We start from the raw sequence: 14725 nt of genomic DNA on the forward strand, positions 1-14725 counted from the left end.
GGGTCGGGACAGTAGGGCGCAGCCCTCCCAGCCCAACCCCTCGGGGCAGGGTTGCCGCCGACGCTGCCCTCCAGGCAACCTGATCTTCGAGCCAGCCGGACCCACAGACCCACGCAAGGGAAAAGGGACGGCCCCGGGGTGGCGGGGCGGCCGTCGGAAGGCGCCCTCCACTCCGAATCCGTCTTCCAAGCCCCCCAACATGGCCCGGGGCGGCAGTCAGAACTGGAGTTCCGGGTACTCAGACTGCAGGCCAGAGGAACAGGCGACCGGGTGAGCCGGGAGGTCGCGCCGGGCCGGGGCGTCGGGGGTCCGGGCCGCTAACCCACCGCAGTGCCCCAGCCAGTCAGCTCCAGGCGCCGCCGGAACCTCCGCGAAGGTTCTGGGCCTTTGTGGCGTCACTGTCTCCTTGCGGAACCTTCCGCCGGCGCCGAATAAAACCCGCCGCGGAGGAGCCGGCGGCTCGAGTGCGGCGGGGCTGGGAGAGGAGGGTATCCTGGCGCAGGCGGGAGGGAGCCCCGGGCGGTGGCGGCGGCGGCGGCGGCGGCGGCGGCGGCGGCAGCGGCAGAAGCCGTGACCGTGACCGTGACCCGCGGGCGGGCGGCGGGGGCGCGGGCCAGGGGCCCGGCTGGGGCGTCCGGGGCGCGCTGACCGTCCTGCCCGCCCCGCCCCGCAGAGAAAAGATGGTGAAGGAGACCCAGTACTATGACATCCTGGGGGTGAAGCCCAGCGCCTCCCCGGAGGAGATCAAGAAGGCCTATCGGAAGCTGGCGCTCAAGTACCACCCGGACAAGAACCCGGATGAGGGCGAGAAGGTGCGGGCCGGGCTCGCGCGGGGCCCGCCGTCAATTATTCAGCCCGGAGCTCGGGGGCTGTGAATTATTGAAGGCGGCGGGGAACCCGAGCCGCGTTCGTTGGAGAGGCGGTCGCCAGGTGCCGCGCACCACGCCGCGGGGCCGGGCCGGGGCTGGGGGTGGTCCGAGGCGGAGGGGGCGCGGCGCGGTCAATTGGAGGGCGCTTCGCCGAGCCCCAGCCTCGCCGGGCTGGGCATCTGGGCTGGTGCCGGGGCCCGAGGCGCCGGGACCCCTCGTGAGGCCCCGCGCAGCCCATTCATTCCTCCCTTCGCTCCACAAGGGCCCCTCCGAACGCCGGGGAGGGCCGGGACTGAAACGTGGGGGCCCAGTTTTCCTAGGGTTTGCGGGCATTCCTGTCGGAAAGGCAGCCAGCAAGCCGGGAAACTGAGGCACACGCGATCAGAAGAAGTTGTGTACTTGCTGGGGACGACCGGGGTTGAATTATTTTTGTGCTCATATTCCCTGTTGATGCATAAGCCCTAGAGGTGAGTTTCTTTGAGTTAGTACCTTGGACAAACCCGGTGTCCTTCTTGAGAATGGCCGACTGGATTTGTTCTGTGTGCCTGTCTCCTGCCTGATCAAGGTTGTCAGACATTGAATAATCACCTTTTCTTTATTAAACAGGGACATGGAGATCTTTAACCTGACACATCATTTTATATGAACATTACAGGTTTCCTGTGACAAATGACCCGCAGTGGATCCTAAGTACCAATAATAATAGGCTGAAAAATGCTCTGCATCATAGAAGCCTAAATTAAACTTTTTCATCCAGTTCACAGGAAAAGAGTCAACCTGTTTTTTATGCCCAAGGAAGCTCATTACCCACCAGAATAGGTGATTAGAAAGATCAGGCATTGATCCTTGGGAAAGCTTGTTGGCCTGCCCACTCCTCCTTTGACTTCTTGCCATTTTTTTATAAGACTTGGGATATCCTAGATGGCTTTTGGGAGGTGGGACTTTTGTGGTAGCTGATAGCAGTGACACCTGGGCCACTTTTGAAGCCATAGATTACCTGTCTAGCATTAGACTCGTGGAAACGAGTGTAGTATCAAAATACCTGTCTGTGTTAGCTTTTCCAAGCTGGAGAAACCTGCCTAAAGAAGGTTGGCTGGGTGGCAACAGTGAAAGGATATTTATATTTAGCCACAGGTGCCGAGTGTCGCTGTCACAAGTTTAAAATGCTTTCCTGGAAGACCATTTGTCTGTTACTCGTGTTCTTTCTCATCTATATTTAGGTGGCTTACTGTAGCTTTTAAAGTCACTGGCTTTCTACGTGGTGTTGGTGATTCATAGATGTGCTCCCTAAATTCACTGTAGGCTGTTTCTGTGAGTAGCCTTTAAGGAGAGCGCACCCAGGCTTCTAATTTCACGTTTCAGAGGCGGCTCATGGGAAAGCCTTCTGACCCTGGTTCAGGTCAGATCTCTCCAAGAGTAAGTCATGGCTGTGTGCCATTGGAGTGAGTCTGCTCTTGGTGTTCTGAAGCTTTTTTTAAATTGGACTTAACCTGTACTACATTTCTGTAGGTGTTGCCCTGCATATACCTGCCTGGGCAGAGGTGGTTGATTTGTTTTAAACTAATATTTATTTATAGCCAGATACTGAATTAGTGTCACTTAAGTGAGGCTCCTGAAGTGTCTGGCGGGTCCCTTTCAGCTTAGAGGTGGGGGGTTCTGTGATGTTCCAGGAATACTTTTCCCTTCCCACCTTCCATGAAGGGGATAAAACCCTTTAATTTAGTTCTCAGCTAAAACTTCTTCCGACCTCTGACCATAGGCTGAACCACTGGTCTAGTCCTCATCCTCATTTAATTATGATTCCTTGTTTGCTACCTGTATTCCATAGAAACGAAAGGGTTTGAGGAGACTGGGGACACAATTTATAGAAACTGCTGTAAAGTTCCCTAGAAAGGATTCATTCATTCATTCACTCACCAGATACCTCCTTTTTGGTCCTGCTGTGTGCTGGGCACACTGCGTAGGCCTTTTCTTTTTTGTGCAAGTTTGTGTGTAGTTCTTGTCCACTTTATCTATTCATAGGTGGAAGCTTTTAACTTTTTTCCCCCAAGTTTGTCACTTTATTAATGTCTCTTCAAAAACAGACTGAGCCAGTCCGTTCCCCCTTGCTCCAGGGCAACTGAGAAGGCTATTAGGGTGTTGGTCTTTGTTTTGTGGCCTGTTGTCCTGTGTTGCTAAGCATTGGGCGGCCAGTGTTTGTTGTCAGGTGTTCTGTATGGAGTCTCTACTTTTCTGCAGCTGGTTTTCTGAAAGACACACGGGCAGCGGGTCAGTAAGCCAGTCCCTTTCAGGGGTCGTGATAGCGGGTATGTTCTTGGCTATTAACCCCAGCCAGCTTTTGAGATGAGTTTGGTCTTTTGGCCAATTTTACTGTAACTTTTTTTTTTTTTTTTTTGCGGTACGCGGGCCTCTCACTGCTGTGGCCTCTCCCGTTGCGGAGCACAGGCTCCGGACGCGCAGGCTCAGCGGCCATGGCTCACGGGCCCAGCTGCTGCGCGGCATGTGGGATCTTCCCGGACCGGGGCACGAACCCGTGTTCCCTGCATCGGCAGGCGGACTCTCAACCACTGCGCCACCAGGGAAGCCCTACTGTAACTTTTAGTTTGAATAATAGATTTTTAAGTTAAAAAATCATAAAGGAGAGCATAACAGTGCAGAAAATTTCAGAATATTGAGGAAAACCCACCAAGTACACATCACTGTAACTGCTGTCCCTGTGTTTCTTTCCAGGCTTTCTCCAGGGTGACTGTGCTTGGTCATCCTGGCACACAGGGTTTTTTTTTTTTCCTCGCCACTGAATATTTTATAGTAAATACTTTCCCCAGTTGCTACATAGTCTCCAAAGCCATTTTTCCAGCTGCGTAATCTTATTAAAGGAACTGTGGCACATTATTACAGTCTGAAAGGTGAGCTGGTCAGAGTACTAGTCTCCAACTGTGAGATGGGTGAGGGTCTGGCAGGGACTGAATTAGACTCTGGAGTGCTGAGACCCCACCCCCACCCCCAGGGTAGTGGGAGTCCCGCCCCTTTGTGAGGTCTGGCCTCTGGTTGAATGCCCCAAGTGACAGGGCATTACTTTTCCTTTTTAGATTAATCATCCGTTCTGTTAAGTGCAAAAGTCTTTCAATTATCCAGAGTGTTTCTAATGGACATTCTCTTGAAGCATGTTTACCTAGTACAGACAGGCCCAGAGACTCCCTGGGGGCAGCCTGGCCTGGTTGTTTTCTGATCTTCCTTACCAGGCACCTAATCCCTACACCTTATTTTCCTTCTGTGGAAAGGAGTGGTGGTGAACGATACCTACTTCTTTACAGAAATGGTGGGAGAATCAACGCACCAAAAGACCTAACTACCTCGAGTATGATTCTGATGTCTCTAAGACAGTTTTTTAAATTACCCAGTTGTTAGCTGTCATTTATTAGCTATCATTTATTAGTTACTTATTAGATCTCTATCGGGGATCTGTAGTACAAGAGAAAAACTAGTGTCTGTCAGTTTCCATATTTGTAAATTCAAAGTACTTTTTTTTTCCTGTATGTTCTGTATTTTTTTTTTTCTTCCTAAACCATTCCCCTGGAGGGCGAAGACCCTATCTCACTTATTCATTTCTCAATTCCCAGAATTGAGCCATTCATATAACAAGTATTTACCAGGTACCTTCTACAGGCCAGACAGTGTTCTAGGTTTGGGGTTATGGCAGTGGACAAAGCTGACCTAACCACCTGTCCTCATAGAGCTGACACTGCAGTGGGGACACCATCCCAGCAGTAAGTGCTCTGGTATTGGGGAACAGCAAGGAGGCCAATGGCACACAAGCAGAATTGCGGGGAGCTGGAGGCAAAAGTGTCAGTTTGGGCTTGTAGACCAGAATAAGAACTGGCTTTTGCTCCAAGTGAGCCGGGCCCCTTGGAGGGCTTGGGGCAGAGGACTGACGTGATTGGCTGGCAAGTTCTGGCTGCTGTGCAGAGAACAGACTGAAAGCTGAGGTGAAGGCGGAAGATGGGAGTCCAGTGAGGAGGTCACTGTGGCTATCCAGGCCAAGGAGGGTGTCCTCCGCCAGGGCGGGCGTGGTGGTGGTAGTGGTGAGAAGGGATGGATTTTGGATATTTTATATGGTGTTTTGATTTTATGTTAAAAACTTCCATATATCTGCAGAAAAGGTGAGAGTGGTACAATGAACACCTGCTTTTCTTTCACCTACCTTCACTGATTATAAATAGGTCGTCACATTTGCTTTCCCTATATTATTATTATTTGCTAAAGCTTTTGAGGGTAAGTTGCATACATCATAACCTTTCAGCCCTAAATGTTTATCCTTGGGAAAGCAACATCCTTGTACATAACCACAGTACATTTATCAAATTTAAGAAGTTTAACATTGAGAAAAATATTCCCATTTTTCCAGTTGTTCCAGTGTCCTTTGTAGCAATTTTTTCCCCAGTGCAAGATCCAGTCCAGGATCCAATCCAGGGTCACACACTGCATTTAGTTTTCCTGTCTTTTAGTTTTGCAGAATATACTTCAGTTTGGGTTTTCTGATTCTTTTCTAACAGTTGGATTCCAGGATACATTTTTGGCAGGCATGTGACACATGGGGTGTTCTGTCTTAGGGTACTGGAGATGGACATTTGAAGGTAGCACCAGAAGGATTTGTTGACAGATAAGATGTGAGGGAGAGGAAATGAGGTTTTGGAATTGCCAATAAGTGAGCTATGGGGGAGACTATGGGAGGGGCAGGACTTTGGGGGGGAGATCAGGACAGATTTGCTCACAGTGTCTGCAGCCTGCATGTGGATGGATGCTCACAGGATGTCTGTAGTTGCATTTTATGCTAGTAACCTAGGAAAGCAGCCCTCATGTGCTTTATCCAGTTGTAGGTTAAGCCCTGGCCTGGTCTCACTATATCTTAGCTCCATTCTACTTCTTCCTGTCTGGTGCAACCTGAGGAGGGAGAAACTCCTCCTTACTGCTCTGTATCCTTATTCTCTGCAGTGGCCCTGCCTCTCATCCCTTAGTAATGTTTGCCCTATGTATTCCACTCTACAAAGGGATTAAATGGAAAAGTCAGGTTTCAGATAACATATAGACCTGCTAGTTTGGGGGGTTGGGTGTAGAATCCCTCTGTCATTGCATTTATATGGTGGGTTTGCTTCATGAACAACTCAAACCTTCTCTTTTTAATCTCTCTTTTTTTCTTTTGAAGTTTAAGCTCATATCCCAGGCATATGAAGTGCTTTCAGATCCAAAGAAAAGGGACATTTATGACCAGGGCGGCGAGCAGGCAATTAAGGAAGGAGGCTCAGGCAGCCCCAGCTTCTCTTCCCCCATGGACATCTTTGACATGTTCTTTGGTGGCGGAGGACGGATGGCTAGAGAGAGAAGAGGTAACTGCTTTGAAAGACGTTAAGCAAGTTTTATAGTTTCCAAATTGTACGTGTTGCTGGAATCAGGACAGATCATGCCTTAAAAGGGTGTAGTTGTCATGTTTGGGGATCATTAGCTTTAGTTCATCGCTTGTTTAGTCTACCTGGAATCTCTTAGTGCATTTAGCAATTAATTGCCTGACACCTTCCCAACACCACATATAAAGGAGCAAATGGGGAATTCCCTGGTGATCCAGGGGTTAGGACTCGGTGCTTTCACTGCTGGGGCCTGTGTTCAGTCCCTGGTCAGGGAACTAAGATCCTGCAAATGGTGTGCCCCGCCCCCCCCCTCCCCGGCCCACCGCAAAAAAAAAGGAGCAAATGGCGGTGAGGAGAAAGGAGGAAGTTCAAGTTCATCTTGCCCTCTTTTTCTCTTTTGTTGGGGTCAGGTTCCATTTATGTTCCTAAGGGACATAAATGGCACCTCCTGTGGTTATTAGTGATACCTCTGCCGAGAGTGCTCTTCTCCCCTCCTGCACGCTTCCTCCCATGCCTCCTGACTTGGGCCAGGGCCCGCGGGCTCTATTTCTGGCTGGTGCTCTGCCATGTGCAGTGTGGCCTCATTTTCTCAGCCTGCTCAGGAGATTTTCTAGGTAACAAAATTTACCCCTTGATGTTTGAACATCTTTGTAAAAGAAACTACTTTGCCTGTCTCTTCAGAATGCATTAGGACTAGCGGCTTCATCCCCAGAGGTGAATTGAGAGACTTAGCTATTGGTGAAATGGCCCCAGGCCCCTGTTTTTGAGTTCTGGGTTTGTTCTTCCTAATTTTTCTATACCTCTTACCTCCTGCCAGGCTCTGGACTGTCACCTCTGTTACCAGTGGTCTCTAATAGCCCCCTTCCCCTGTCCTGCTTACGGTTGATCCTCTGCTTTGGACCTCAAAACCAGATAGATAACCAAGCTTATTAAAATCCTGGGTGAAATCAAGATAAGCTCTGCATTGAGGTTTAAGAAGGGTGGTTTGAGGTCAACAAGAGGCCCCTGGATAAATAAGGCTGTACTTGTTCTCACATTATAATTGACTTTGAGCTTTGAAAAGCTTGGCTGTCAATTCTGTGAATACAGTGTGCTGAAAATCACAAAGGGTTTATTAGGGAAAAATCCTTACCCTGTTTACTGGGTATGTTGCCTGCTCATATAATTGACAGTGTGGATGTGATTAAAACCTTGGGTATCCTCTTGCCTAGCTCTCTCACTGTCTTGAGATGAACAACTTCACGCCCTTAATTAAGTCATCTCTCAAAGTTGACAGCCAATAAACAAGGACAGCATCTCGGTGACTTCGAGAGCCCTATGGGCAGCAGAGAGGGACCTGATGCTGTGGGTCCTGACAGGCTGGTATAGTGCCAGAGCAGACAGACTCCCACCCTGAAGATGAAAGGCCCACTGTCCTGGATGCACAGACAAGATTTCCACAGATGAAAGAGTTCCCACTTGGCCACAAGACACAGAAGGGCTCAAAAATTAAAGGACGTTATGTTCAAGGAAGAGTTTCAGTTAAAGGTCCAGAGACTGACTTCGTGCATCATCTATAAGGAAAGGGCTCCTTTCATGGGGAGAACCTAGTTAACCAATCTCATTGGTTAACATTGCCTTGGGTTTCCTCTTGATCTCTCATTCTCAGATTTGTTTTAGCAAATAAAGATGAAAGTCTTTGACATCTATAAATGATTGAATCATTAGCTCATAGCTAGAAAGGGTATTAGTTCTCATACTGGCAAAGGGCCAGAGGATGGGCCAGGTGTAACAGAAGCAAGCATTGCTTCCCACAGGGAAGGGAATGAATGACACAGGCACAGTTTGAGACTTCATACCACTATAAAGGTCATATGGGTAGTATTTAATACAGTGGTATATTTAATACAGTATTACTAATTGGTCTTTTTTTTCCCTCGGTAAGGCAAGAATGTTGTACATCAGTTGTCTGTAACTCTTGAAGATTTATATAATGGAGTCACAAAGAAATTGGCTCTCCAGAAAAATGTAATTTGTGAGAAATGTGAAGGTAAGAATTAATTTCTGAATGAGTCTCATAGTTCTGGTCCCTTAGATCTGGAAACAATTCTTACTGTTTTACAATTCAGAGAAAAATAATTTATCTTTTTAAATGTGAAGGTCAGAGATTGCAAACAGGTAGCCTGAGGGCCAAATCCATTTCATTTGGCCCTGTACATTTTTTATTTGGCCTGCACATTTATTTAATATGTTGACAATTATTTTAAAAATATAAAAATCAAGAATGGTTGACCCAACCTAGGGGTCGGCAGACTTTTGCTATAAAGGGCCAGATGATAGGTGTTTCTGGGCTTCGTGAGCCATGCAGTCCCTGTCGTAACTATTCAACTCTTATCGCAAAAGGAGCCATTGGGCTTCCCTGGTGGTGCAGTGGTTGAGAGTCTGCCTGCCGTGCCATGCAGGGGACATGGGTTCGTGCCCTGGTCCGGGAAGATCCCACATGCCATGGAGCGGCTGGGCCCGTAAGCCATGGCCGTTGAGCCTGCGCTCCGCAACGGGAGAGGCCACAACAGTAAGAGGCCTGCGTACCGCAAAAAAAAAAAAAGGAGCCATAGACCGTAAACAAGCAGATGACATACCTGTCCTTCCAATAAAGCTTTATTTACAAAACCAGTCAGCTGGCCATAGTTTGCTGTCCTTGATTTAAATGTAAATGTAATTAACGTAATTTTTTTAAATCTGATTTTTCAAGAAAAGTCAGATCTGGTGACTTGGTCACACATTGTCCCACAGAGAAGTGGCTGGGCTGGGTAGCCACCCTTGTGGACAGGGCTGTTTTCTCCAGTCTCCACTGGTCACACGTAGGCATGTGTGTTCTTCCACCCTGGGGTGGAAGAAAACACATTTGGTGAAGTTAAAGCGATGAATTTATCTTGGTATAGCCAAACCCTCAAATGTTTGCGCTTACATGTTAACATCTGGATATTGTCTGCTTGGCTAGAATCATCCAGGCTCTTCCACATGGCTTTTCATGATTGTAAATAGTCAGAATTCAAACCCCAGTGTCCAGTTTCATGGCTCATAATCCTTCTCTGGTGGCACCCAGCAGAGACGCTTCTAAGGGAAGAGCACAGCCTTGTTCCTGTCTCCCCACAGGCGTTGGTGGGAAGAAGGGATCTGTGGAGAAGTGCCCAGTGTGCAAGGGGCGAGGGATGCAGATTCACATCCAGCAGATCGGGCCGGGCATGGTGCAGCAGATCCAGACCGTGTGCATCGAGTGCAAGGGCCAGGGCGAGCGCATCAACCCCAAGGACCGCTGTGAAAGCTGCAGTGGTGCCAAGGTCATCCGAGAGAAGAAGATTATCGAGGTGCATGTGGAGAAAGGTGAGTCTGTGCAGCAGTAGCGCCCCATGCTGGTGGACTTGCATCTGAGGTGCTGATTGTGGGGCACAAGGGTTAGGTATCAGGGAAATGAGACACAGCACAACTGGTATTTAAATGCCGTTAGAGTGTGCCGTCAGTTCTTCCAATTCCCAGGGCATCTTCCATTGACCCTCCCTGGCTTTATTTCCATCCATGTCACCTGCCAAAGTTTTCTTGTTTACAAAACTTCTTTGTAAGGTTTTCCAATGCCCTGGAAGTCACTTAACCTTGATTTTGGTTAACTGCCCTCTCTTGCCCTTCTCAAACTATTACTTTAGAGTCACTGGGAGTGTTATTCCTGATGGCTTTTGTCACTCATTGGCCGTAAAAGCTTATCTAAGTCTTCATAGCTGTATGTCCCTTTTCTCCACACATTTCCCCTCGGTGGCAGCAGATTCTCCCAAATCCAGCACCTTCCTCCTGCTGTTCATTTTGCCTGGGGCCATCATTTTAGGGTCTTTTTCCCTCTTAGTTGTTCCCCCTGATCATTCTGTGGCTTCCTAATCCAGCAAATGTATTTAGGTGAGAGACCGAAGTACACAAATCAACACCCAAACCAGCACACACGTGGAGGGACCGAACACCGTGCCTGTGTGCACAGAGACTTAGTAGAAGGCCCCCAGAGCCCAGTGCTGCTTGTGTGTCAAGAAGCAGGCGGTGACCTGCTCACAGTGCACTGTCAGCTGTGGCATCGCATGGCCAGAAGGGCGGGGAGTGTGCGGTGAACTTGCCATGTGGCGGCCTCGTTTCCCACTCTCCCTGCTGCACACTTGGCTGAGGAACCTCGTTATGCCGAGGAGAGGGAGGCCTCTTGGTCAGTGGTAATCCCAGCCCCAGGCCTGCACGAGGTTGGGGGGTTTGATGAATAAAGAACCCCCAAAGGGCTCTCTGTGAGCCTTCTTCAAAAGCTTTGTCAGAAGTATGGTTTTAAAGAGAAGTGGCTAATCAGAAAGGGATGATGTTTCATAGGTATGAAAGATGGGCAAAAGATACTGTTTCATGGAGAAGGAGATCAGGAGCCTGAGCTGGAGCCTGGTGATGTCATAATTGTGCTTGATCAGAAGGATCATAGTGTCTTTCAGAGACGAGGCCATGACTTGATCATGAAAATGAAAATTCAGCTTTCTGAAGCCCTTTGTGGCTTCAAGAAGATGATAAAAACACTGGATGATCGAGTCCTTATTATTACATCCAAACCAGGTAATGTTTCACATGTGTTTCGTTGTAGTTCTTCTGTATGTTTGGCATAATGATGCTGGCAGCTTAGCCTGGTTTCACATTCAAGGTTGACTTCTGTTGCACAAGTTAGTGTGACTTGATTTTCTCTAAATTTAAAGTCATCACTAGGGACTTTTGAGAATTTTATGAATTTCTTTTATAATCTCCATGAAAAAAATTCAGTTTTGGGGAAAGAGCCTCAAAACAGGAATCTTGGGGATCTAAGCTTCTACCTGGAACCTTCCAATTTAACTTAAATTTTTTTAAAAATTAACTTTCTTTTTTTTTTTTTTTTGCGGTACGCGGGCCTCTCACTGTCGTGGCCTCTCCCGTTGCGGAGCACAGGCTCCGGACGCGCAGGCTCAGCGGCCATGGCTCACGGGCCTAGCCGCTCCACGGCATGTGGGATCTTCCCAGACCGGGGCACGAACCCATGTCCCCTGCATCGGCAGGCAGACTCTCAACCACTGCACCACCAGGGAAGCCCTAAAAATTAACTTTTGTATAATAATACACACCTGATAATAGGTGGTGTTTTTCTATCAAATGGTGATCTGTGCTGATTCATCCATGTTTCTCTAGCCTCTGTGTTGTCGATTACATGTGAGAGACATTTTAAAATAGAATTTTCCTGAACAAAAAAAAGACATCGCCTGCCAGCTTATCCTTGGCGGCTTCTAGAGAACCGCCCGTCTGCACACAGGCACAGGAGCTTGAGGAAGCTGCCTCTGGACCCAAAGGGTTCGCAAAGGCCTGAGAGCTCAGCCTGCCAGCACGTGTGTAGATGCCAGGCTCCCAGCTCCCAGGAGGGCTAGTGTTCACTGCAGTTGAGTCCATGCCTGGAAGGGGCTGTGAGGAGGCCAGGCAAATTGGAGAAGGGAGAGAGGCCAGGCTGGGGCCCTCAACTTGAAGCTGCCTCCGAATAGCACTTCAGGTCAGTTGTCCATGTCAAAGAGTGTCTGGACAGGTGCGGTGGTGGCTGAGCCACCCAGACATCCGTGACCCCATCACTGGCCGTGAGCAGTGCCGCTCTGGTCCCCTCGCTGGCCACAGGGTTAGGGAGTGACTTCTCCTGTGGGTATCTGAGGCTTAGGCTACAGGGATAGGCTCAGAGCTGGGATGGGAGGTAACCAGCCAATAAGCCTGTCCGAGGGCAGTGTAATTAAGACCCTAAGTCCAGTAGAGTGAGCCACCTTGCCTCCCCAGCCTCCATCCAGGGCTTTCCTGCCTCTGTGTCCATTTCTCTCTTCCCCTTTCTGGCCTGTTCTCTTTCTCTGCCACTTTCCTCTTCGGCTTTTTCTGTTTCCTCTTTTCTGGGTATAAGTGAAATGGAATTATATATCCAAGTCTTGATCAGAGGTTTGTTTTGGGTTTTTTTGCTTTTGTTTTTTACTTTTTATTTGGAAACAATTTCAGACTAACAAAAAGTTGTAAAAATAAAAACAGTATGAAGACCACGCATGTATGATTTGCCTATTGTTAAAATTTTACCCTGTTTGATTTTTCATTTCTGTGTTTGTGTATAGATATACTTAAGGATTGTGGAAAAGCACTGCAGTATAATGAAAATATGCATGAAAATTTTAAATACAGCACCTTCCTTTAGATTCCATTCTGTAAGCCTCCCAAGGTACCCAATTCCTCCCCTCACTTCTGTAGGAAAGTTTGGGGATCATAGTTCACACAAAGCCCTAGGCCACAGGCTGTGAGAGGGTTTGTGCCCAAGACCCCTGGTATCATGCCCAAGACCCCCAACATTGTCTCAGACCTGATTCCAGTCCTTCGGGGAGCATGAGCTGGGCAGCATCTTTGGGGTGCTGTGTAACTTCTTTGCGAAAGCTAGTCCTTGGCCAAGCTCCCTGGAGCAGGGGCCCCTGCCATGGGATTGGAACCCAGTGTTCCTTGCTGCCTCCCAGCTGATCCCAGCCACAGGGAGACTGGGAGCCAAGGACAAAAGAGAGGAAGTGAGCCCCAGAGGGAAGGAAGTCGTGAAACCCATTTCCTTGCTTAGTTATAAGGAAGGGCAGGGTGTCCAGAAAACCTTCTGCTGGAGATTTCTCTTGTGCTTTTTCTTTTTGCTCATTTATCTTGTTTTGAGTCCTTTCACCTCTTTTCTTGTTTTGGCTTATTTCTCTTTCCTTCATTTCCTCTTCTCTCATCTGCTACTGAAGTGCCTTCCTCGCCAGAGCCCTTTAGGCTGTCTTGAGCATGGCTGAGAATCAGGAGATTAAAGAAAAAAGTGCCTTAAGAGCTTCGCCAGGGTGTGATCCCCCTGACTGAAGGCAGATGTGTACCTCACGGAAGAGCTGGCTCATCATCTCTTTCCTTCTCTTACACGTGGTTGCCCACGCTTGGTCCCACAGTTTCCCTGCCCCGCGGTGAGTTAGAAGCAGAAGCCTGAGGAGTTGTGCTGAGAGCAACAAGAAGTGTGACACCTGACAGGGGCAAAGAGACAGAAAAGCTATTAAAAACAAAGCAAAGACCATAACAAGCCCAGCAGCCTGGGGCCATTTAGCTAATGGGCTCCTCCTGCAATCAGCAGCTCTGAGGGCCACATGTGAGTCACAGCCCTGCACTGAATGACCCCCAAGGAGAGAGTCCTCCACACCCTTTATTTAAAAACTCCCATGAGATACTTTAAAAGATTTCCTCTTGGGGCTTCCCTGGTGGTGCAGTGGTTGACAGTCCGCGTGCCGATGCAGGGGACGCGAGTTTGTGCCCCGGTCCGGGAAGATCCCACATGCCGCGGAGCGGCTGGGCCCGTGAGCCATGGCCGCTGAGCCTGCGCGTCCGGAGCCTGTGCTCCGCAATGGGAGAGGCCACAACAGTGAGAGCCCCGCCTACCGCAAAAAAACAAAAAAAAGATTTCCTCTTGAGATAGTTCATCCAGGGGAGTGGGATGCTGAATTAATGAGTGTTTGGGCTCCCCCCAGCCATTTTTTATGAACATTTGTTTCTTTGTCCATTTTCATTACTGAGCTGAAGAACATACTTTTTAAAGAGACCCTTTTATCCCTTTTCTTTTCATGTTTGGAAGGAAATGATATTTTTAGATTTGGGGGCGAACCAAGAGCTCTGGGGGGACTAAACTCCCACAATGCCTTTTGAAAACGTGTAGAATTAAGATCCAGCAAGTGCAAGCCAGACCAGCTGCAGCCCACCAGCTCATGGAGACTGCCTGTGGCCGGAGCCACCTTGTGAGCCCCCCACCCAGAAGGCTGGCTCTCCTGCCAGGTGGGATCTGGCTGGACTCTTTGAGGCCCATTCCTGCTCCAAGCTCTGCTTGAGTCTGTGAGGAGCACACTCTCCTCCCACTCATGGGAAGGTTGTAGTGACAGCCTGACGCAAGAGGCAGGCTGACAGGTATCACCCCTGTTTACCCGGACTGAGTGTTGACTCCCAGTTCACTTTTTTAAACCAACCTTATGATGGAGGCTTCAGCCCGCTCCTCCTTGGATACACTGCAGGAGCCCAGTGCGTGGGTCAGAGAGGGTTCCACTCCCGCCCCTCTCCCTCTCATCCCCCTCACCCAGCCGGTTCCTCTGACAGGCATCATTCTGGTCGGGACCAGCTTTTTAGTCAGATGCCCTGTGACCCCTGCCTTTGCCTGCTGCTGTGGGGGTGATGGTGTCTGCCCCAGGCTCTCCCAACACGGGGACTGACCTCTCCAGGCTGCCCTCCATCTTCATGTTTCATAAGTAAACCTTCTCTGCGGCAGGTGAGGTGGTAAAGCACGGGGACCTGAAATGTGTGCGTAATGAAGGAATGCCAATCTACAAAGCACCCCTGGAGAAAGGGGCTCTGATCATACAGTTTTTAGTAAGTGCATGTGTT

At 49.0% G+C, this 14725-nt stretch overlaps 1 protein-coding gene across 7 annotated transcripts in view; it reads left to right on the top strand.

The window, feature by feature from the left end:
• Positions 1-14725, top strand: part of DNAJA4 (DnaJ heat shock protein family (Hsp40) member A4) — a 16764-nt gene continuing 2039 nt past the window's right edge. The window contains exons 1-7 of one of the 7 annotated variants that reach the window (XM_032622413.1): positions 1-270; positions 674-812; positions 6073-6253; positions 8196-8300; positions 9407-9634; positions 10643-10873; positions 14610-14710. In XM_032622413.1, the coding sequence (XP_032478304.1) occupies positions 200-270; positions 674-812; positions 6073-6253; positions 8196-8300; positions 9407-9634; positions 10643-10873; positions 14610-14710 (1056 nt within the window). In that variant the 5' untranslated portion in view covers positions 1-199. Of the gene's footprint in view, positions 271-396; positions 489-673; positions 813-845; positions 1337-6072; positions 6254-8195; positions 8301-9406; positions 9635-10642; positions 10874-14609; positions 14711-14725 lie in introns of those variants that run through there. The other 6 variants (XR_004348418.1, XR_004348419.1, XM_032622414.1 and 3 more) reach the window with 6 other exon arrangements.

This window comes from Phocoena sinus, chromosome 2 (genome assembly GCF_008692025.1).
Source record: "Phocoena sinus isolate mPhoSin1 chromosome 2, mPhoSin1.pri, whole genome shotgun sequence".
Taxonomy (NCBI): Eukaryota; Metazoa; Chordata; class Mammalia; order Artiodactyla; family Phocoenidae; genus Phocoena; species Phocoena sinus.